At 37.2% G+C, this 23567-nt stretch overlaps 1 protein-coding gene across 1 annotated transcript in view; it reads right to left on the reverse strand.

Annotated features, from left to right (window-relative positions):
- LOC140243415 (uncharacterized) overlaps positions 1 to 23567 on the reverse strand; it is a 129298-nt gene that overhangs the window by 44213 nt on the left and 61518 nt on the right. Inside the window, exons 49-85 of the mRNA XM_072323095.1 lie at positions 22698 to 22721; positions 22437 to 22529; positions 21507 to 21748; positions 20860 to 21001; positions 20475 to 20516; positions 20082 to 20147; positions 19601 to 19666; positions 18807 to 18887; positions 18206 to 18447; positions 17541 to 17682; positions 17131 to 17172; positions 16810 to 16875; positions 16165 to 16233; positions 15326 to 15391; positions 14762 to 15003; positions 14162 to 14303; positions 13369 to 13434; positions 12908 to 12973; positions 12022 to 12045; positions 11781 to 11864; positions 11242 to 11483; positions 10623 to 10764; positions 10076 to 10117; positions 9296 to 9361; positions 8618 to 8683; positions 8041 to 8282; positions 7477 to 7618; positions 7070 to 7111; positions 6662 to 6727; positions 6157 to 6225; positions 5318 to 5419; positions 4813 to 5054; positions 4303 to 4444; positions 2576 to 2617; positions 2053 to 2112; positions 1231 to 1293; positions 159 to 218 (exon numbers count right to left, since the gene is read on the reverse strand). Coding sequence (XP_072179196.1) covers positions 159 to 218; positions 1231 to 1293; positions 2053 to 2112; positions 2576 to 2617; positions 4303 to 4444; positions 4813 to 5054; positions 5318 to 5419; positions 6157 to 6225; positions 6662 to 6727; positions 7070 to 7111; positions 7477 to 7618; positions 8041 to 8282; positions 8618 to 8683; positions 9296 to 9361; positions 10076 to 10117; positions 10623 to 10764; positions 11242 to 11483; positions 11781 to 11864; positions 12022 to 12045; positions 12908 to 12973; positions 13369 to 13434; positions 14162 to 14303; positions 14762 to 15003; positions 15326 to 15391; positions 16165 to 16233; positions 16810 to 16875; positions 17131 to 17172; positions 17541 to 17682; positions 18206 to 18447; positions 18807 to 18887; positions 19601 to 19666; positions 20082 to 20147; positions 20475 to 20516; positions 20860 to 21001; positions 21507 to 21748; positions 22437 to 22529; positions 22698 to 22721 — 3837 coding nt within the window. The remainder of the gene's footprint in view (positions 1 to 158; positions 219 to 1230; positions 1294 to 2052; positions 2113 to 2575; positions 2618 to 4302; positions 4445 to 4812; positions 5055 to 5317; positions 5420 to 6156; positions 6226 to 6661; positions 6728 to 7069; positions 7112 to 7476; positions 7619 to 8040; positions 8283 to 8617; positions 8684 to 9295; positions 9362 to 10075; positions 10118 to 10622; positions 10765 to 11241; positions 11484 to 11780; positions 11865 to 12021; positions 12046 to 12907; positions 12974 to 13368; positions 13435 to 14161; positions 14304 to 14761; positions 15004 to 15325; positions 15392 to 16164; positions 16234 to 16809; positions 16876 to 17130; positions 17173 to 17540; positions 17683 to 18205; positions 18448 to 18806; positions 18888 to 19600; positions 19667 to 20081; positions 20148 to 20474; positions 20517 to 20859; positions 21002 to 21506; positions 21749 to 22436; positions 22530 to 22697; positions 22722 to 23567) is intronic.

The raw sequence follows: 23567 nt of genomic DNA on the forward strand, positions 1-23567 counted from the left end.
TTGTGATATTTTGGTACCTATTCATGTATTCATTTCACTTGTTCCCACACTTTTAATTAGATGCAGAGCATATACAACAGAGGATCTTAGAAAGATAACTGTGTCAAGATATTCCCCCGTGAGAAAAAAAAAAAGAAACGAAAGGAATGATTTATTACCGGTCCTAATTGTCGTTTCTATGGCAGCAGTGGTTGTCACGCCAGCCGTAGATGTCAACTCTGTAAAATAGAGAGACATATATACAGATATGATGGTAGGAGACCAGATCCTTGATACTTACAAAATAAACAAACGAGGGACTTACAGTCTGTCAAGAAGGAAATTTTTCATTTCATATATACTGTGTTCAATCTATATGGATTTTGAAATCAATTGACTATACAGTGTTATTGATGTAAGGTGAGACAACGGGAAATATGCTTACTTATCGTGGAAGTCAATAGCATTCTCAACATATCGTTTGGATAACTGTAAAACGCAAATTATATTTTCTTTATCATAAAGTTCACGTACAGAAACTCCTGACAATGGTGTCTGCAATACTTTAAAAACCAAATTGTATCTATAAAAAGCTATCAAGGAACATGTTGTGTGTGTATGTGTGTGTGTGTGTGTGTGTGTGTGTGTGTGTGTGTGTGAATCGATAGACATATAGACACAGTACTTTAAATTTCTGCTACATATTGTGTAAATTGTGTGTCAACCATATACAAGCCTAAAATGTCGTTTTCTCACTTGCGAAATGCTGTGTTATTGGTGAAAATAATCACTCTTCAAACATTTTGAACACGACGTATTTGTACATTCTATTTCTCTTGGTTTAAAAATAATATATCAGCTATGTAAAGAAATTCAAAAAAGTGCAATGTCATAGTCATCCAGTACCCATATTGGCGCACTTTGGCTCCCGACCCACGCTTCCCTGTTATAACATTCTCATTAAGGCTGAATGTCTAGGTCCAAGTTGTAGAAAGTCGAATACTAAATATGCAAGTAATATTGGCCGTCCAATATTCCGGTTTCACCGCATGTCTTCAAATCAACAGAAGCTAAAGGACAAACGATTCACAATTGTGACCAATTCTTAATGAGATGAATATACAATATGCTTCTTGTGTGTTGGGGGGGGGGGGGGCTGAAGAAACGTCTAAAATCCCGCGCTTTGGATCACGGTAACAGTTCGAACAACATTTAAAAAGTAAATGAAGTCACAAAGTTCATTTTTGTTACCAGGAGCTGTTGTTGCTTCCGTTGGAGCAGCCGTTGTTTTGTATGGAACGGTGGGGGATGTCCCTACTGAAAACAAGCACATCAATTTTGAAAGTGTTAGTTTACGTATCAATGTTTCTTATACCGTACGAACACACGATTGATTAAAAGAAAAAAGACAAAATCTATTTTTGTATTCACTTCGTATGCTTTTATTTTAGAAACATCGTCTTTGCAACAAGGCAATGCAACTTGGTTAGTTAATAAGTTGATCAACATGTCCATGTACTTTAAGGTACTGCTTACTTCAGGGAGCAGTGCTTTAAAAAAAATGTTTGACTTATCACATTTGATGCATATATGTCACAAAAAAAATCCTGCAATATATGAATTTCGCAATGAAACCTAATTAATAGGAGATATCACTATTTTTATCACTCAACCATTACTGTAGACGGTTTAGTATCGAAACAATTTTATTATAACTATTGTTCATATTTTGTATATTTAACAATACTTGACATTGATTATAATGATTAAAATGTTTACATTGGTTGTTTCTATCCCCAACTAACATTTTAGAACTATATTGAAACTCGAAAGCTGGTTTTTGTTTCATTTGCAAATGGTATATGATGTCTTTAATTTACAAGAAAATCGACTGTTAGAACACCTTTGAGGGGTAAATAGGGCTTACTGGAGTAGGGGGCTGACTCCGACAACTTCGAAGCTTCGAATAATATCGAGAGTCGACCAACTTTTTAGCACGCGCGCATACACACACACACACACACAAGCAAACACAGAAAATAAATGCTAGGGAAAAAAAAAATCTGTTTTTACCCGCCGTTGTTGTTTCTTCCGTTGGAGCAACCGTTGTTGTGGATGGAGCAGAGGATGTTCCTAATTAAAAAAGCGCACACATTGAATACAAAAGTGAGAATATAAAGGTCAACATTCTTTTATGATATTACATAAGTACCCCTAGTCATATTTATTTACAAACATCTATTTTTTCTTTGTAAGGGTAATTTACTTTGGAAGAAAATCAATCATCTGATTACAGTGCGTACCATGACATTGTACTCATTTGCATTTAAGTTTAATCTGTTATCACCTTGCCACCGTTTGATATGGAACACGCATCTGGGCCCCGTTTTATCAAAAGATATAATCGATTATAAATTTCCTTGATACCACACAGGCTGTCATAGACTTATGATAGAAATCGTCTGTATAATCAATTATAACTCTTTATAAAACAGGGCCCTGATCACTCATTTGTTTCGTGTCGTCATCAGAGCAGCATCTTTGATATGGACGAAGGCAGTGAATCAATAAGAGATTTGAAAATTTGATAAATTACCTGACGGAGATGTACCTCTTGTCGTTGGAGCTGGAGTAGGTCCTACATTTGAAGACAACAATAAGGGCATATGAACATAAACCCGTTCGTCTTTTAACAGCCAATGATTGGAACAAATGTGATGTACTGGTTATTATTTGTGGATGAGCTCGCATTCATTGAAGTTAAATCAGGAAAAGTCAGAGTTGTTATTTATTGGTTCCAAGGTTCTACTTGACAAGGTTAGTCTTCCTTCTTTAACGGTTGACAATGATGTGGTTATTGCTCCATCTAAATCATGTAGAAATCTTGGAGTATTATTTGATTCTACAATGTCCATGTCTGTTCAGATCTCTGCTGTCTGTAAATCCGTGAGATATGAGTTACGCAATTTGGGCATTATTCGCAAGTATTTAACTCGTTCAGCCACAGAAAAAATAGTTCATGCTCTTATATCATCACGACTTGACTTTGGTAATGCACTCCTATTTCAGCTACCACAATCTCAACTTTCACGGTTACAAAAATTGCAAAATTCAGCAGCCCGCGTTGTTACCCTTACCAGGAGAAATACTCACATTACCCCTGTTTTGTCCTCATTGCATTGGTTACCTGTTGAATCTCGCATTGTATTTAAACTATTACTATTTGTTTTTCATTGCATACATGGATCTGCCCCAGAGTACAATGTTAATTTACTGACATTTTATAATCCTTCCAGATGTTTAAGGTCATCCAATTGCAGATTGCTTGTTGTTCCAAAAACGAAGAAATCATGGGGGGATCGGTCGTTTTCACATGCTGGACCTTACCTGTGGAATCAGTTGCCTCAAGCTATCCGTCACATTTCGAATGTTGACTCCTTTAAAGTTGCCCTCAAGACTCATTTGTTCATGACCATTTTCCAGTAGAATTGTATATTATGATGTATATTTTTTCATTATCATTATTGTGTCATTCATTTTCATGTGCATGTTTGTGTAAGGATTTTTGTATTTCATAACTTACTTCTTCTATTGCGCCTTGAGCACGTTAACTATGTGGAACTGGCGCATTATAAGTACCCTGTATTATTATTATTATTATCATTATTATTTATTAGTGGAAAAATGAACAAAGAAAATGGGATTCCATCGGGATTCGAACCCAAGACCTCCGGATTGTTAGCCCGGTCCTCTACCGACTGAGCTATAGAAAGCCCTAATGTGTGACACACACGCGCACACTTGAACCTGACATAAACCCGAAGGATATATAGTTCAATTTGGGGATAAATTCGAGGGATCACCGAAGTGATGCAGCTTTTTGAGTATGTAGTAAACGCAAACAGAAGGAAACTGACCAGAAATGAATATAATTTATTAGAAGAAAAAAAAATTATGAGATTTTTTTTTTTTTTTTTTTTTTTTAGAAAATGAAGAACCTCTCATGAAATGTGAAGGAGAGTGTAATTCCAAGAGGAATTCAACGTTTATTTGATGGAAATTGCTTCTAAAATGGCTGATATGATTTATCTAAAACAGAGCGATCCTTTGTTTTACAATGCACTTTGTTTTTTCGATGTCTCAGCCATTTCAAAACCGATTTTCACCACATAATCTTTGAATTCCTCTTAGAATGGCGATGCTGTGTACTATTTCATAAATAGTTTCTTGGTACCTTACAAAAAGCTAAATGCCAAATAATCATTTCCAACAATACTTTACCATCCCTTCAGGTGTGGAAGATAATGTTTCAATTACACCTACCTTGGCAACCGTAGATTTGGATAGCATCTCCCAGACTAAGTTCAGTTCCAAATGTTGCTTGGATAGCCCGAACAGGGCCCATTTCGGATGAAAGCCAGAGGTTAGTTGAAGTGGTGTCACTCAAAGTAAATGTTACTTCGCCCTATGAATAAAGCGACGGAAAGTAAATATTTTACACATTGTTGTAACTAAATAATTTTATCTATTTTTCATGCTAAGAAAATCAGCCTTATAGAAAAGGAATACATGAATGATAAAAACTAACATTTTAACAGTCTATGTATAAAACGTTAATACTCTGAGATCGTGTCTCGGGGAGACAGGTAAAAACAAGACATAAAATATCGTGTTGTATTCTAAAGGATCGACAGGAGCTCTAAACAATGAACTTAGTTGAATAGAGGGGTCTGAGGAATTTTTTTTTTCTTACTTTAGATATTCAGACGGGTAGTAGCAATGCATCTCTGCTTAACTGGAAATTTCAGAATACTTAAGTCTGTTTATTCACACCTGATTCTCTGAATCTCCCGACCCTGAACCGGAGAGGTCACCAGAACCCGAGTCTGTGCTTTCGGCAAGAACAGTGATCCATTCGTCTCCTTCGGCACGCTTGATCCTAAATGTTACTGTGGTCGTTGTTGGGAAGCTGTTAGCAGGTAGTTTGATTCCAGTGATAGTAGTAGGCTGATTGAAGCTGGCTTCGTATGTCAAGGGACTCACTGACTGCAATGGCCCTTGTGGCTCGTAGCATTCTGAAATCAAATGTCAAGTATATGTCTCATCCTTAGAGTAAATCATGTTTATGTAACTCAATGATGAATTACGCATATTCGTAAAGCCTTTACGGACATTGTACTTTTCATATCTGGATACCCAATGTTTACTTTCCCCGTTATACATCCATTCAGGCAAGTGTGATAGGACATTACATCGAGCTCCTAAAGAAGATGAATATAATCTCTTGCTCTCCCATCCCCCTCAACGAAATAATATGAAAAGTGTTTTAAAAGATAACCTGGTGTTGTTGTTATCTCTATTGCTGGTGTGGTAGCAGACGTGGTTGTTGGCCGCGTCCGAATCCTGCGGGTCGTGGTTTCTGTAAAAGCGAGAAACACATGTTTCACTTGGCAGTCGAACAGTTACAACCAAACATTTGAAAAAGAAAGAAAGAATGCGCTGAGCTGGGATATGAGGAATGGAGAAAGCGTCATGTATAGGGGCTTCATTGTTTTTCCATAATTTCAAAATGAACAAGAGTTGTTGTTTCTGAAAACAGAAGAAATGAATAACAATAAGTAAGAGAAACACGAATACTCTAATCGATCAGACAATTATCTTTTGGAAAAGATTATCGTGTGAATAAATTCATTGGTAGTGTACTTTGGTAGTGTTGTATGATTGGATGAGTGATTAGAATCATTTTTTTTTTTGGCGATCGGTTAAATGTATGCTAAAATAGTTTATTTTATTTTATTTTATCTATCAAGAAACAGCTTATCAAATGTATTATGTTTGTTTGTAAATGTATGTATATTTTTGTGCCTTTGTAAATTGTGCTGTAATGGTGCATTGTGGATATTTGGGTTTTTATACCTTTTTATTGAATTATATTTTAATTTACTCAACGTCCTTTTGACAAAAACTTAAACAGGCTTTCGTGTTTCAGTATTAAGTGAGGGAGATGATTTATGTTTCAATATAATTTGTTCGCAAGCAGTTACAGTAAGCTTTCTTTTTCATTCTAGTTGGATGGACAAGCAGAGGATGCCGAGTCGGATTACTTCGATCTTCGGTTTACTGTAATAATTCCACAAACTTCTAAAGATTAATAGTGATCGAAAAGTGCATGTACATTACCTGCAGTCGTTGTTGCTTGTGTAGGAGCAGCCGTTGTTGTGGACGGAGCCGCAGACGATGTTCCTTCTGTAAGCAGGGATATTAAACAGAAAAATGTGATTACCTTAGTCACCGTTGGAACTATAAGAATCCGTGACGTGATTACAAGGAGGCCGGACTACTTTTCTCACCTTATCATATTATTTTTGTTTACAGAGGCATCACAACAGATTTGGCAAAGCAGTTACTTCGTATGCATTTCATGCATAACACTGACCCTTATATATTTCAAATGGTGCCACTGCGTAGATATCGTGTATGTTGTATGAGTATCATGTCATCAATCCCCTGATGGATAAATATCGGGGGGGGGGGGGGAGGGGCAGAGATCTCCTATTGGATAAGAGTAAATAAGAAAGAGCGTTTATAATTTGTTATCTTACCCAATAGGAGAAAAAAAAAGATCTTACACAGAAAGATAAAAAAGATAGCAAAAAGCGAGTGAAGTGAGCATGTCCATTACCTGTAGTTGTTGTTGCTTCTGTTGGAGCAGCCGTTGTTGTCGCTGGACCAGAAGGCGATGTCCCTTCTGTGCGCAAAGACAATGAATGGGAAAGTGTGATTTAACAGGTCAAAGTTGAAAATATAAATAGGGCGCGTACTTACTCAAAGGGGAAAAAGCTTCTGCTGCCACTTCATGTCATCCTATACATTTAAATGAAACTTTTTTTTTTTCGCATTTCACAAGTTCAGACAAACTTCAGTATCGAGTGCAAATGTATTTTGTGTTGTTTTACTTCAGTTTCATGGTAGCACTTTTACAATGTAGAAAATAAAATTGAGTATAGATGTCTTATAAGTTGTGACGTCAATAGAGTAGCGACTTTTTGACCGAGATAACGAAATGAAAATTAAGAATACAAAACTTTACCTGTAGGGGAGGTACCTCTTGTTGTTGGAGCTTCAGTAGGTCCTGCTTGAAAGGTAAATGTGAAAAAAAAAATGAATCATTCACTATTTTAAAGGGCAATTAATTTTGTACAAACCAATGAATCGAATGAGATGCATTCACATGGCAATTATGTATTTAATGTACGATGTTATGAACTGAACCGGTTTAATGATCATAAGAATTAAGACATACAGATAACTTTATTAGACAAAAGAATACATTTCAAATCGCTTTGCGTCGATATTTGACCAGGGTCACTCGGCAAAATTACGTTTAGTCGAATACTGAACATCTTCTTGTTCACATGAACCGCACGTTCAAAAGATATTTCCATAATCACGATAATGAAATATGGTCTTAAAATTATGGCAGCAGACTACACGTACCCTGGCAGCCATATACTTGGATAGTGTCTCCCAGTTCAACGTCAGTTCCAAAAGTCACTTGGATAGCCCGGACAGGTCCCAATTCAGATGGAAGCCAGAGGTTCGTTGAAGCACTGTCACTTAGAGTAACTGTTACTTCGCCCTATGCAAAAAAATGACAAAATGTGAACAGTGTACCAGTAAGTGTTTCCCGTGCAAACAAAATAGAACGTTAAACAATAACAAGTAAGATTGGGCCCATCCAAACGAGGCTCTATAATGGTGGTCTCCTGTATAATTCATTTAGATAATGATTGTCATAGTACGCAACATTGTTATTTTCTTTGTTACGATATTAGGGAAAGTGTGATTTCTATATTAAGTAAAATTGCTATATTCATTTTCTATCTTCTATTTTTTGTACATACTTTGTATTCATTTGATATTGTGCACGTGGAATGAAATAACAGGGATAAAACCAAACGAAAGTAAACTAGCAAAATTCAACATTTCCAAAATCGATTCATCTGTATTGTGATTAACGTTCTAAATTTGTCTAAAAATGCTTGTCTGCTGGAATTTCACCTGATTCTCTGACTCTCCCGATCCTGAACCGGAGAGGTCACCAGATCCCGAGTCTGCGTTTTCGGCAAGAACAGTGATCCATTCATCTCCTTCGGCGCGCTTGATCCTGAATACCACTGTAGTCACTGAAGCAAAGCTGTTGGCAGGTAGTTTGATTCCAGTGATAGTAGTAGGCTGACTGAAGCTGGTTTCGTATGTCAAGGGACTCACTGCTTGCAATGGCTCCTGCGGCTCGTAGCATTCTGAAAGCAGAAATAAGTTCCATACCTTAATCTACCGGTGAAACAATCATTCATAATAGATACATAATGTTAATGTGCGTATAATACAGCCACTCTCTTTGCAACCTCGTTTGTCTCTGTCATACTTTGGTACCTAGGAGATCCCTTTTAATAGTAACAAGCACGCGGTTAGAACAAGCATACAGGGGAAAGCGGCGAGCTTTCCAATTGAGTATATTCGTCAACACCAAGAAAGTCCAATCTATCCAAATATGCACGGCTGAAGTATCTGAAATTCATATATTTTCTGAGGAAGTGAATACATACTGTATATAATATAATGAAATGACCATTACCCGTTCTAATTGTCGTTTCAACAGCTTCAGTGGTTGTAGTCAGTCGAATCGTAGTGAACGTTCCCTCTGCAAAGACGGCAAATTATGTAGGCGAACATAATTTTAGAACAATAGTTATTAGAAACAATAACACAACAACATGGAACATCTGAAACTCGTGATTATGGGGAGGTAAGCAACACTATGTATGTTATGTCTTCTATATTCTGAACCCTGTTGTTGAAATGACATGTACATAAAACTCTGAAGCCAGATTGTATTTCTTGAGTGTAAAGGAGATATAACTTTTTTTGACACGACAAAGTCTGTAATCGTCATAACAGGGAGGGAATAAGTTGCAGACATATATCGTAATCTCTGCATGGTTTATGCTTGAAAATTAGTGTATAATGCTCTGCGTTTGTACTGTTCTGTGGATCACTGATGTCGTTTAAAGGGATGGTATAGCTTTGGCTGAGACTTTTCCTCAGGTTTCAAGCTTTTTTGATGACATAGTGAGAAATATCTCATGACTATGTAAGATATATGAAAATGTAAGAGTTCATGTAATTCGAAGAGGAATCGATCGTTTATATGATGAAAATTGGGTTTGAAATGGCTGTACTTTAACTAACTCTATATGACTAAAGTTTGTAGATTGTTCAAGAAATAAGGAGGTAGCAAGTTATCTTTTAATACCCGTAGTTCTTGGTACTTCCGTTGGAGCAGTCGTTGTTGTAGCTGGAACAGTTGGGGATGTCCCTTCTGTAAGTAGACACAGGTGAAAGAAAATGAAATTTTACTTGTCACCGTTTGTTTTATTCATTATCAAACCAAAGATATACCTTTCTGATTGTATTGTGTTTTACTTTAACAAGCATCCACTTTTGACATAGATTTAACAGGCTTGCGTTTTCTAGTAAGTTATGAATAAGATGATTGTACGTTTACTTAGAATTTATTTGGAGTGAGCGACATTAAACTTTCCTTTTTTAATGGGGGTGAGTGGAGAAAAAGGGGCTGCCGAGTCAGAGAATTTCGATCTTTGGTTTTACAGCAATGGTTCAACTAAGTTCTAAGCATTTTAATAGTGAGCAAAATGTGCATGTAGGGCCTACATTACCTGCAGTTGTTGTTGGTTGTGTCGGAGTAGCAGACGATGTTCCTTCTGTAAGTAGGGGTATTAAATGAACAGAAAAATGTGGTTTAAACAGTCAACCTAGAGACTATTTTAAATCAACTGAGTACATGGAGAGGGACTTTTCTTTCCCACCGTATATTGTTTCAAGTGGCATCAGAATATTTGGACAATTAATTCTCTCATCTGTTTCCAATGCATGGCACTGGTCCAAATAGTTTCTGATGGTACCTTTTTGGCGTGTAAAAAAAAAAAAAAAAAATAGTACAGATGTCTGGCAACCTGTGACGTCAACAGAGTAGCGATTCTTTGAAAAAGATAACGAAATGAGAATTTATTACCTGTAGGGGTGGTACCTCTTGTTGTTGGGGCTTCAGTAGGTCCTGCGTTGAAAGTTGAATAATAATAAACAAACAAGAAATCCGGGAATGAATCACTTTTCCAGAGCAATTGACTTGGTATAACGAGCCGATGAATTGAATGGCATGTGTTCATAATATAAAAAACAAAATAAAAACTGAACCAGTGGTAAAGATCATTAGCCAACCCATATATATATATATATATACATAATATATATGTATATATATAAATATGATATGATATTCTCATACATTATATACATAATCAAGATAGATACAGATACAGTATATATATATATATATATATATATATCGAGAGAGAGAGAGAGAGCTTTGTCGGACAAAGGAATAAAACATTTATGTAAAGATACGCGCTTTATGTCGAACTTATGTTTTTAGGATCACTTGGTAGAATTACGTTTCGTTCAAGAGTGAACACTATTCCTTTAATAGTTTCTCGTTTAAATGACCGCATGATGTAACATGAGAGTTGGGTCTTTACGATATGGCATCAGACTACACATACCCTGGCAACCATAGACTTGGATGGTGTCTCCCAATTCAACGTCAGTTCCAAAAGTCACTTGGATAGCCCGGACAGGTCCCAATTCAGATGGAAGCCAGAGGTTCGTTGAAGAAGTGTCACTCAAAGTAATTGTTACTTCACCCTATGCATGAAATAATGAAAAAAGTGAATTGTGTATCAGTGTGTTTTTCTGTTCCCATGCGAACAAAGTCCGTCCAAGAAAAGAGTCGCAATGTATATGATGGGACCCAATCCAAGCAAAGCCCCGTTTGTGATGGCGGTTTCCCGTGAAGTTTTCTCCCTCGCTGACATAATTATCATTTTATGGTTGTTCGGTTGTCAGGTAAAGTGTAGTGACGTATTTCATGTGTGACAACTCCTGTGCTTACTTTTTTTTTTTATAGTTTTAGTTTGTAACCGTACATAATGAAAAGAAATAACACCAGAAATGAAACCAATCCTCTTTAAAAAAAAAAAAGTTGAGCACAATCGCAAAATTTGAAATATAGATTATCAATCTAGATTCATTCCCGCGTCCTGCCGCGTATCCACACAGGTAGTGTAAGAGACAAAGTTATCAAATCATGGAGTTCAGAATATTTGTGTGTTCGAGCTTTACCCGAGTCTCTGAATCTCCCGATCCTGAACCGGAGAGGTCACCCGATCCCGAGTCTGCGTTTTCGGTAGGAACAGTAATCCATTCATCTCCATCGGTGCGCTTGATCCTGAATACTACTGTAGTCACTGAAGCAAAGCTGTTGGCAGGTAGTTTGATTCCAGTGATAGTAGTAGGCTGACTGAAGCTGGCTTCGTATGTCAAGGGACTCACTGACTGCAATGGCTCCTGTGGCTCGTAGCATTCTGAAAGCAAAGTTAAGATACTTGACGTAACCTACTAGCAATTTTATTCAAGCTTTTTAACTGCAGTGAATCCGAAAGTTTTTAATTTTAAGTTTGGGTTCAGGTTGAGCTTTTTGACTTTACTTATTGTTTACGGGCCTTTTACTGAGCATTCTACTTTTGATTAGAAGGAAAATTAAGTAGAAACCAATTTGAGTTGGAATGCTTTGAAATGGTCTTTTTTAAAACTCATGTCCACATTGTGCAGACGTCGTTTCATTGCAGTGAAATAACATGAAAATTGTTTGAAAAGATTACCTCGTGTTGTTGTTTGCTCTATTGCTGAAGTGGTAACAGAAGTGGTTGTTGGTCGAGTCGGCCGAGTCCTGGGGGTTGTGATTTCTGTAACAAGAAGAAATGCATGACTAACTTGACGGTCGAACAGTTAAACCAGGCAACAACAACAACAACAACAACAACAAAAAATCCACTATTTCAAAATGAACAAGAGTAAAACAAGAATACCACCAACAACAAAACAACAGTGGTGAAAACTTACCTGACTGACCAAGAGTCGTTGATTCTGAAATAAAAAAGACAACGATAAAGGAAAGAAACATATGGACTTTTAGTGATTGGACGACCATCATTTTTTTTAAAGAATAATTTTGTGAGTTATCAAGATAGTCATTAAATTTGAATGCATGCACAATTTATAATACATTGCGGTATTAATATTTTGCTTGACTCTCTAAGAAAATGGCATTGCTTTGATAGGTTTTGAGTTCTTGACTGCGGTTTCTTTCCCCTTTGACTATCTTTTTTTTTCCGCTAGATGTTCGGGGTATTAGTCGAACAAAAATTGCAAATCAAATTGTGAAACAGGTGAGCAGTCACCATTTCTGCGACAAACGTTAAGAAGCTGAGAGCGGATGGGTGTGTGGAACAAGACTCAATTATTTGTAAATGAAACATTCCCTTAAATTTGAGGAGCAGAGGAGAATATCGTAATTGCAGTTTATTAAACAATGTTAAACATTTCAACTAATATTAGGAGATATTAGTAGACATTAGAACAACAGATGAAACTAACCCCAAAAATTCAAATTCTTGTCGAAAGAAAAATACGATTTCTTTTTTTCGTTTAACATTCTAATTCATTTTTACACTGAGAAGGAAAACCGAAGATCTCTTCTTGTTGCATTGTATTTCCTTTTAAGCAGGGTTCTTTTGACATACAATTAAGCAAGGTTTGTGTTTCAGCTAGCCTGGTAGCTGATTTACGTTTAAATATAGCTTGTTTGCAAGTAATGGCATTAAGCTTTCCTTTTTATAGGGTGTACATGGAATGGAGAAAGGGTGTTGGGTGGGATAATTTCGCTCTTTAGATTTACTGTAAAGATTCCACTAATTATTAAGCACTATAGCAAGAGAAATGTGCATACCCGCAGTCGTTGTTGCTTGTGTAGGAGCAGCCGTTGTTGTGGATGGAGCAGCAGACGATGTTCCTTCTGTAAGCAGGGATATTGATAATTTCCATTGTCAACACCTGAAACTATAGGATCACAGAGTACATGGAGGGGAACTACTTTTTGACCTTATTATATTTTCTCTCAAGAGGCATCACAATAGATTTGGCAAAGTAATTACTTCGTCTGCATTCAATGCATGGCATTGGTCCATATATATTTAAAATGCTGTCACTGTGTAGATTTCGTGTATGTTATATCTCATCAATCCCTTAATGGATAAAAATCAAGGGAGCAGAGATCTCCTAGTGGATAAGAATAAATAAGAAAGAGAGTTTACAGTTTGCTGTCTTCCACGATAGGAGAAAAAATAAGATTTTATACAAAAAGATAAAAAAGAAATAACAAAAAGTGGGCGATATGAGCATGTCCATTACCTGTAGTTGTTGTTGCTTCTGTTGGAGCAGCCGTTGTTGTCGCTGGACTTGTAGATAAAGTCCCTTCTGTGCGCAAAGACAGTGAATGGGAATGTGTGATTTTACAGGTCAAATGTGAAGGTATCAACAGGGCGCGTATTTACTCAAAGGGGGAAAAAGCTTCTTATGCTACTTCATGTTATCTTATACATTAATGACACACTTTTTTATTTGACAATTTCAGACAGGTTTCAGTATCGAGCGCAAATGTATCGTGTGTTGCGTCACTCTAGTTTCATCTTACCACATGCACAATGTACGAAAAAAATAATAAAGAAGTCCGATAAGTTGTGATTTTAATGGTGAAGCGACTTCTTGACCAAGATAACCAAGTTTGACTTGAAAATACGAAACTCCGTACCTGTAGGGGAGGTACCTCTTGTCGTTGGTGCTTCAGTAGGTCCTGCATTGAGAGGCAAATGTGAAAAAAAATAAATCATCCACCCAGGGCAATCAATTTTGTACAAACCGGTGAGTCGAATGAGTTGTATTCACATGGCAATAATACATTTGATTACTGTTGATGATGTTATAAAGTGATCAAGTTTTAATGACCATAAGAAACAAGACGTAGAGAGGGCTTTGTTGGACAAAAGAAGAATACATTTAAATGCGCTTTGCGTCGATATTTGGTTTCCAGATCACTCGGCAGAATATTACGTTTAGTCCAATTCTGAACATCTTCTCGTTCACGTCAAAAGATATGTTCATACTGGAGTACGGTCTCAAAATTAAAACAGCAGACTACACGTACCCTGGCAGCCGTAGACTTGGATCGTGTTTCCTATATCAAGGTCAGTTCCAAAAGTTGCTTGGATAGCCCGGACAGGCCCCAGTTCGGATGGTAGCCAAAGGTTCGTTGAAGCAGTGTCGCTAAAAGTAATTGTTACTTCGCCCTATGCATAAAAATGATAAAAAGGAAACAGCATACCAGTGATTTTCGTGTTTCCCATGCAAACGAAATAAATCGTAAAACAATAACAGGTTCTGCTTATAATGGTGGTCTCCTGTATAGTTTAATCCGGCGTTTATATGATATCTATCAACTAAGCAATATTTTAAATTTCTTTATGTTAGGGAAAGTGTAATTTTTAATTCATTTTTATCTTCTATTTTCTGTAGATGCTTTATATCCAGTTACTGTACATATGATAAGAAATAACAACAGACATAAGAACCAAACGAAAAAAGCAAGACAAGTGAAGACATATAGTATAGCAAAATGCAACATTTACACAATCGATAATCAATTGTAAATCAACTTTCCGCTGCATCCCCCGTTTCAACATAAGTAGTATCACAGACAAATTTGTCTGTTTATGGTCTTGGGAATACTTGTCTCCTGGAGTTTCACCTGAGTCTCTGAATCTCCCGACCCTGAACCGGAGAGGTCACCAGATCCCGAGTCTGAGTTTTGGGCAAGAACTGTAATCCATTCGTCTCCTTGGGCGCGTTTGATCCTGAATACTACTGTAGTAGTTGTAGGGAAGCTGTTGGCAGGTAGTTTGATTCCAGTGATAGTAGTAGGCTGACTGAAACTGGCTTCGTATGTCAAGGAACTCACTGACTGCAATGGCTCCTGTGGCTCGTAGCACTCTGAAAGCAGAAATAAGTTCCATGCTTTAACCTACAAGTGAATCAATCATTCACGATAGATATATAAGGTTTATCCGCCCACGATAGAGCCAATCGGTCTCGCGTTAACTCACTCGTTCCCTCACAGTTTGTCTTTTCCAAGCCTCAGCCAGGAGGCCTTGTCAAAGGGAAGTAAAACGCATGAAGGTAGAGTAAGCATACAGGGGAATTCGGCGAGCTTTCTTTCCAAATGCGTATATCCATCAAAATATGCACGGCTGAAGTATCTCAAATACAGATATTTTCCAGAGGAAATGAATTGACATAACGACATGTGCATTACCGGTTCTTATTGTCGTTTCAACAGCTCCAGTGGTTGCAGTCACTCTAACCGTAGTAAACGTTCCCTCTGCAAAACGGCAAATTATGTAGACGAACATAATTTTAGAAGAAAAGTTATAACGATAAAAAAAAAAACCCACTAAAGCTCGGGAACTCGTGACTATGGGCAGGTAAAACAACATTATAAATGATTTTATCCTATATATTCTGAACCCTGCGTTGAAATGACGTCATCTGCATACCATCCTGAAGCCAGATAAACCAGCAATTATTTTTCTGGAGTGTGAAAGATACTATAACTTTCTTTGATAAGACAAAATAATCGTCATAACAGGCAGGGAATAAGTTGCAGATATATATTTTAATGTCTGCAAGGCTTATGCTTGAAATCTTAGTGTACTTCTCTGCATTTGCATTTGTACTATTCTTTGAGTTACTAATACAGTTTAAACAGACTTTACCATCCTGGTGGTTGGATAATGGTTAACGAACTAGTATACTCAGTGCACGAGTGGAGACAAACAGATTACTGGGCTTTTGGTTAATTCCATTTACACGCTAATCTGGTTTCAGACAATGAATTCCTTCTAGAAAGTATGTATACACTTAAGCATGATTTCAAACTCTTGAATTGCTGGATTTAACATTGATCGAGGAATATACATGAAATGATATATGAGTACAGATATAAAATGATTAGTTCTCACTGGGTAATATTAATATTAAAAACCTTCTTTTTTTTTTCTTCGAGGGACGGGAGAGAACTTTAAGTTCGCTTTACGACTAAGATTTGTAGATTGTACAAGAAAATAAGAGGTCGCAAAAGAAATCTTGTAATACCGGTAGTTCTTGTTGTTGCTTCCGTTGGAGCAGTCGTTGTTGTAGCTGGGGCAGTTGGGGATGTCCCTTCTGTAGTAGACACAGTAGAAAGAAAATGATATTTTACTGATCATCATTCTTCATTTATTATTACTTTAAGGGAAAAAAAAACTACAGATACATTTTTGATTGTATTGTGTTTCATTTTAACAAATATCCCTTTTGAAATAAATTTCAACAGGCTTGGGCACGTGTTGGGTTTTCGGGTAAGTTATAAAGAGATTAATTTTACGTTGACATACAGTGAACTCCCGTTCGAGACCAGCAGTTTTCTTTCGTTACATGTATATCGAAATTTCGATATAACCAAACAAATAAACAATACTAAAAAAAAAAAAACAAAGAGCGGATAATGTTGCGGTCTGAAATTTTACTTTGTTGTGCCCGGAATTTCGTTATAACAGTGTTCGTTACAACGCGACTGCACTGTATAGTTTATTTGCATTAAACTGTTTTTTGTTTGTTTGTTTGTTTGTTTTTTTGAGTGGGGGCGGGATGTAGAAGAAAGGAGCTGCCGAGTCGGACAATTTCGATCTTTGTTTTACAGTAACGCTCCCACTAAATTCTAAGCATTTTGATAGTTAGCGAAATGTGCATGTACATTACCTGCAGTTGTTGTTGCTTGTGTAGGAGCAGCCGTTGTTGTGGATGGAGCAGCAGACGATGTTCGTTCTGTAAGCAGATTTATTAAACAGAAAATGTGAATTAAACAGTCAACCTAGAGCATATTTAAAATCAATTGAGTACATGGAGAAAGACTTTCTTTCCTATCGTTTATTTTGTTTCAATAGGCATCAGAATATCTTTGCAAAAGGTTGGTAATGTAAAAAAAAAAATAACACAAATGTCTGCCAAGCTGTGACGTCAACAGCGTAGCGACTTTTTGACAAAGATACCAAAATGCGAATTAAGAATATGAAACTTTACCTGTAGGGGTGGTACCTCTTGTTGTTGGGGCTTCAGTAGGTCCTGTGGTGAAAGACAAATGTGGAATTAAAAAAAGTTAATTAATCCCTTTCCCGAGCAATCGATTTTGAATAAGCTGATAAATTGAATGAGATGTATTCACTTGCAAAAATATATACAATTCATAATCCAGTTTTAAAGAAAATTAACCAACCCGTTTATTATACTGAACTTTGTCGGACAAAGCAATGAAACACCTATACCGTTCTCGTCGAACTTTTGTTTTCAGGATCGCTTGGCAGAATTACGTTTCGTTGAATAGTGAACACTACTTCTTTAATAGTTTCTCGTTTGAATGACGCTCACGATCAGAAGACACTCTAGTAACACGAGAGTTGGGTCTTTACGATATGACAGCAGACTACACGTACCCTGGCAGCCATAGACTTGGATGGTGTCTCCCAGTTCAACGTCAGTTCCAAAAGTCACTTGGATAGCCCGGAGAGGTCCCAATTCAGATGGAAGCCAGAGGTTCGTTGAAGAAGTGTCACTCAAAGTAATTGTTACTTCGCCCTGTGCATGACATAATGACAAGAGTGATTAGTGTATCCGTGTGTTTTTCTGTTCCCCATGCGAACAAAATCCGTCCAAGACAAGAGATGCAATATAGAAGATGGGAACCAATCCGAGTAAAGCTACGTTTGTGATGGCGGTTTCCCGTGGAGTTTTCTCTCTCGTTGACACAATTATCATTTTATCGTAGGCAACGTTACTATTTTCCTGTTTGTTAGGTTATCAGGGAAAGCGTCCTGACCTATATGTCATACGTGACACTTGGTGCAATGAATCGTATCTTCTACATCTGTGCATACTTCTTATTCGTTTGTAATCGTACATATGAAAAGAAAGAACAACATAAATAAGACCATATACCATTTCCAAAAAGTGAACACAATCGAAAAACTCGAAATGTACAAAATCGATTATCTATTTCGATTCACTCCGCCAACACCTCCTTCGTGACTACACAGGTAGTAGATCATAGACAAAGTTACCAAATAATGGAGTTAAGAATATTTGTGTATTCGAGTTTCACCTGATTCTCTGAATCTCCCGATCCTGAACCGGAGAGGTCACCAGATCCCGAGTCTGCGTTTTCGGCAAGAACAGTGATCCATTCGTCTCCTTGGGCACGCTTGATTCTAAATACTATTGTAGTAGCTGTAGGGAAGCTGCTGGCAGGTAGTTTGATACCAGTAATAGTAGTAGGCCGACTGAAGCTGGCTTCGTATTTCAAGAGACTCACTGACTGCAACGGCTCCTGTGGCTCGTAGCATTCTGAAGGCAAAATTGAAATGCTCTTTGTAACCTACATAGTAAATTTCTTTATTTGAACTTTTTAACTGCAGTGTTTCGAAGGTTTTCAACTTTATGTGTTTGGGTATTGTTGAGCGCTTGGACTTTGAATATTTTAAAGGGCTTTTTACAGTAGAATTCTACTTTGAATGCAAGAAAACTTGGTAGAAACAAATTTGAGTTTGAATATTGTGAAATAATAATAATAATGCAGACGTCGTTTTACTGCAGTTAAATAACATGAAAAGTGTTTGAATCGAGCTCCTAAAGAAGATGAATATAATCTCTTGCTCTCCCATCCCCCTCAACGAAATAATATGAAAAGTGTTTTAAAAGTTAACCTGGTGCTGTTGTTATCTCAATTGCTGATGTGGTAGCAGACGTGGTTGTTGGTCGCGTCCGAATCCTGCCGGTCGTGGTTTCTGTAAAAGCGAGAAACGCATGTTTCACTAGGCAGTCGAACAGTTGCAACCAAACATTAAAGTGCAAAACAGAATGCATTGAGCTGGGATGTGAGAAAGGGAGAAAGCGGCATGTATAGGGGCTTCATTTTTTCCATAATTTCAAAATGACTAATAGTTTTAAAAACAGTGATTGAAATGTACCTGACAGACCGAGAGTTGTTTTTGAAAACAGAAAAATGAATTAACAATAAGGAAGAGAAACACGAATACCCTAATCTGTCAGACAATTATCTTTTGGAAAGGATCACTATGTGAATAAATTTATTGGTAGTATACATTGGTAGTGTTGTATATTTGAATGAGTGATTAGAATTATTATTATTATTATTGTTGTTGTTTTTTTAAGTTTTAGGTTAAATGTATGTTGAAATAGTTTGGCGGTTGTGATTTCTGTAAAAACAAGAAACGCATATTTCACTAGGTAGTGGAACAGTTACAACCAGATAGAATCCACTATATCAAAATGAACAGGAGTAAGGGAGAATGAACAGCAACAAAGCAACAGTGGTGGAAACTTGCCTGACTGACCAAGAATTGTTGTTTTTTTAAATGAAGAAATAACAGTCGAGTAAAAACATATGAACTTTTTTTTTTTTTTGGGGGGGGGGTGAAATTTACTGTAACGACTTCACTAACTTCTCTGCATTAAATAGCGAGAGGAATGTGCATACCTGCAGTTGTTGTTGCTTGTGTCGGAGCAGCCGTTGTTGTGGATGGAGCAGCAGACGATGTTCCTTCTGTAAACAGATATATCGAAGAGAAAACGATATTTTCATAGTCGACGCCTGAAACAATATTATGAGTATCACGTAAGTACATGAGGGAGGCACTACTTTTCTGACCTTATTGTATCTTTTTAAGTGGCATTACAATATCTTTGCGAATCAGTTACATGGCACTGGTCCTGATATGTATATTTCAAATGGTATAACCTTTTAGGTACTGATATATGTGTTTGGTTTATCAAATGGATATCTTATTGGTCCCTTGCTGGATGAAAATCAAGGTATCAGCGAATTTCCAGTAGACCAAAATAAGTAAGAAAATCAATTGACAATTTGAAATGGTACACAATAAGATCTAAAAAATACAGACTGTACACACGAAGATAAAAAGGTAACACAAGGTGAGTGAAATGTACATGTTCATTACCTGTAGTTGTTGTTGCTTCTGTTGGAGCAGCCGTTGTTGTCGCTGGACCAGTAGACGAAGTCCCTTCTGTGCGCAAAGTTATTGCATTTAATGGGAATGTGTCATTTTACAGCTTGACCTTGTACATGTCATCACTTAAAGGAGATATGCTTCAAAAGTCATTTCATACCACTTTCAATACGAATGAAACTTTTGCCTTAATTGACAAATTCAGACAGGATTCAGTAGTGAGCGCGCTGAATTGTGCGGTTTGGTGCCTAGTAGTATTAAATGGTATTACTTTGCGCATGAACAAGTTATAATGATAGATGCCTGACAAAGCTCTGACCTCAGCAATGTATCGACATTTTTGACGAAGACAGCAAAATCAGACTTGAAAGTATGAAACTTTACCTGTAGGCGAGGTACCTCTTGTGGTTGGAGATTCAGTAGGTCCTGGGTTGAGAGGCAAGTGTGAAAGCAATAAGCATGCACCCATGGTAACTGCTTTTGCATAACCCGATGAATTGAATGAGATGCAATAACATATTTTAATCAATAACATCATAAACTGAACCAGAACCGGATGTGATATCAATAAGGACCAACACATACAGGGTTTTATTGGACAAAAGAAGAATGGGTTTCAATGCTCTTTGCGTCGACTTTTTGTTTCCAGAATCACTCAGCATAATTACGTTTAGTTGAATACTGAACATCTTTAACTGAACCCACGTTCAAAAGATATTTTCATATTGAAGTAGGGTCTTAATATGATGTCAGAGCAGACCACACTTACCCTGGCAGCCGTAGACTTGGATCGTATCTCCCAGACTAAGTTCAGTTCCAAAAGTCACTTGGAAAGCCCGAACAGGTCCCAATTCAGATGGGAGCCAGAGGTTTGTTGAAGTAGTGTCACTCAAAGTAAATGTTACTTCGCCCTGTGCAGGAAGTATTACAAAAGTGGACAGTGTATCGATATGTTTTGTGTTCTCCACACAAACACAATAGTCTATATAACGAGACAAGTGCTAAAAATGTTTATGACGGGACCCAGTGGAAGCGAACTTATTTCTGTGGTGACAGTCTCCCTCTCTCATAATCATTATTGTAGTAGGCAACGTTCTACTTTCTCGTTTGTTATGTCATTGGGGAAAGTGCTGTTACGCATAGTGACAATTGCTACAATTGCTATATGTATATTTTACTTACTGTGCATACTATGTTTTCATTTGGCTACAGTTCATGTGGAAAGAAATTACAAGAGAAATAAAACCAAACCAGGAAAAACACATATATCGCAAAATGCAACATTTACGAAATCGATTACCTATTGAGAGTTAGTTTTTGCCCCGCCTCCTGCGTTTCCGCACAGGCAGAATTATCAAAAAGGCAACTCTGTTCTATCATGGAATTGGGAATGATGATCTGCTTATAGAGTTTCACCTCGGTCTCTGAATCTCCCGATCCAGAACCAGAGAGGTCACCAGATCCCGAGTCTGCGTTTTCGGCAAGAACGGTAATCCATTCGTCTCCTTCGGCGCGCTTGATCCTGAATACTACTGTGGTCGTTGTAGGGAAGCTGTTGGCAGGTACTTTGATTCCAGTGATGGTTGTACGCTGACTGAAGCTGGCTTCGTATGTCAAAGGACTCACTGACTGCAATGGCTCCTGTGGCTCGTAGCATTCTGAAAGCAAAGTTAAGATACTTGACGTAACCTACTTGTGAATTTTCTTCCATATAAAAACGTTAAAGTGCAATTGATACGGACGTTTTTATTCCTTTTTTTTTAATTCAAGTTCTTGTTATCTATAGGCCTACTTGTATTTACCATGCAAGAAGTGAAGAAAATACTTGTATTGCAGTAATGGTTCAAGGAAATCCATAACGGATAAGCCAAAGAACAAAATATAGAATTGAACGGGCAGATAAATGACCTTTTTTTTTATTGCCAAAGTGCAGCACGGTAATTGTAGAAATCAATTATCTGAAATATCCAAAAACAAAATAAAACAAGCGAAACCAATCAGACTATTGGACTCGTTTGGATGTTATCGTGTCGAAATTATGGAAATTAGTAATGTTAATCCCTGTCTTATTAAGAGGACTTATTTTGTATTTTCTTGATATTATATTATTGACATTATGACATTAGGAAAGAAAAATATTTTGTGAAGGAATATCCTGAGCATTTTGACAACAGTCAATGGTCTCCTGGTATTCTGATTTTGACTGCAAGGGAAATTAGGTCGAAACCAAAATAATATAAACTTGAATATCTTGACATTGTCTGTCGTCTACTCATGTCTACAATGTGCTGAATAGAATTCGGTTCATTGCATCAAAGTGACGGGGAAATTGTTTGAAAGGATTACCTGGTGCTGATGTTTGCTCTATTGCTGAAGTGGTAACAGATGTGGTTGTTGGTTGAGTCGGCCGAGTCGGCCGAGTCCTGGGGGTTGTGATTTCTGTAACAAGAGGAAATACATTTTTAACTAGACGTTTGAAGAGTTAAACCAAGCAATCCAAAAAGAATACACCGAAGTAAGATATGAGGGAGAGACCTAGCTTTTACGGTTTCGTTCTTGCATAATTTTAAATTCAGCAATAGTTTAAATGCTGTAAATGAAACTTACCTGACTGACCAACAGTTGTTGTTCCTGAAAAAAAAAAAAATAACGATAAAGAAGAGGAACATTACCCCTTAATCACTCAGACCATCATTTGGAAAGGATATGTGAGTTATCATAGTATTTACATTCAAATACATGCACTACATTCAATCCACTTCGGTGCTGACATCTTGCTTGTCTCTCTCTCTCTCAGATAACAGCATTGCTCTGATATTAGTCTCGATTTCCTGAATACAATTTGTTTGGTCTTTTGACTACTTTTACTTTAACTGGATGTTTGGAATATTGTAGTCCTGCAAAAACTGAAAATCAAACGCGAAACAGGTGAGATGTCACCATTTCTGCGGCTAATGTTGAGAAACTAGAAACTCATGGTGTTGAGGAGAACGAATTTCAAGTGTAAAATTCCTCAAAAATCACCGAATGATTCAGCTCTTTTAAACACTGTTTATCATGTAAAAGACAAAGAAGAGTTTTAGATGTGATAAAATCTTCATTTGTGATATAGGACCTGCCCAATTACTGCAATGAAGTATTTGGATCAACAAAAAAATGTAGATCCTCGAGCTGTCCCTGGGCACTTTTCTTCACAGACAGTTAAGCGGCTCAAAGCAGCAGGTCAATGTTGACATTTCAGGGGCGGATCCAGGAATTCGTAAAGAGGGGGAGCCTTTGCAAGCATCTATTTTAATGTTTATTTCTTTTGTTTTAACAAAAAAATAAATAAATAAAGGGGGATGGCGCGTGTCCGGTGCGCCCCTGCCTACACCCGCCACTGCATTTGGTATCCTAAACTCTAGTGAAGTTTATCTCGTTTGTCTCTCGTCTTTGTTGTGTCATTTATTTTCTAGAAAACCACCAGTATATAATGTG

Source organism: Diadema setosum, chromosome 20 (genome assembly GCF_964275005.1).
Source record: "Diadema setosum chromosome 20, eeDiaSeto1, whole genome shotgun sequence".
Taxonomy (NCBI): Eukaryota; Metazoa; Echinodermata; class Echinoidea; order Diadematoida; family Diadematidae; genus Diadema; species Diadema setosum.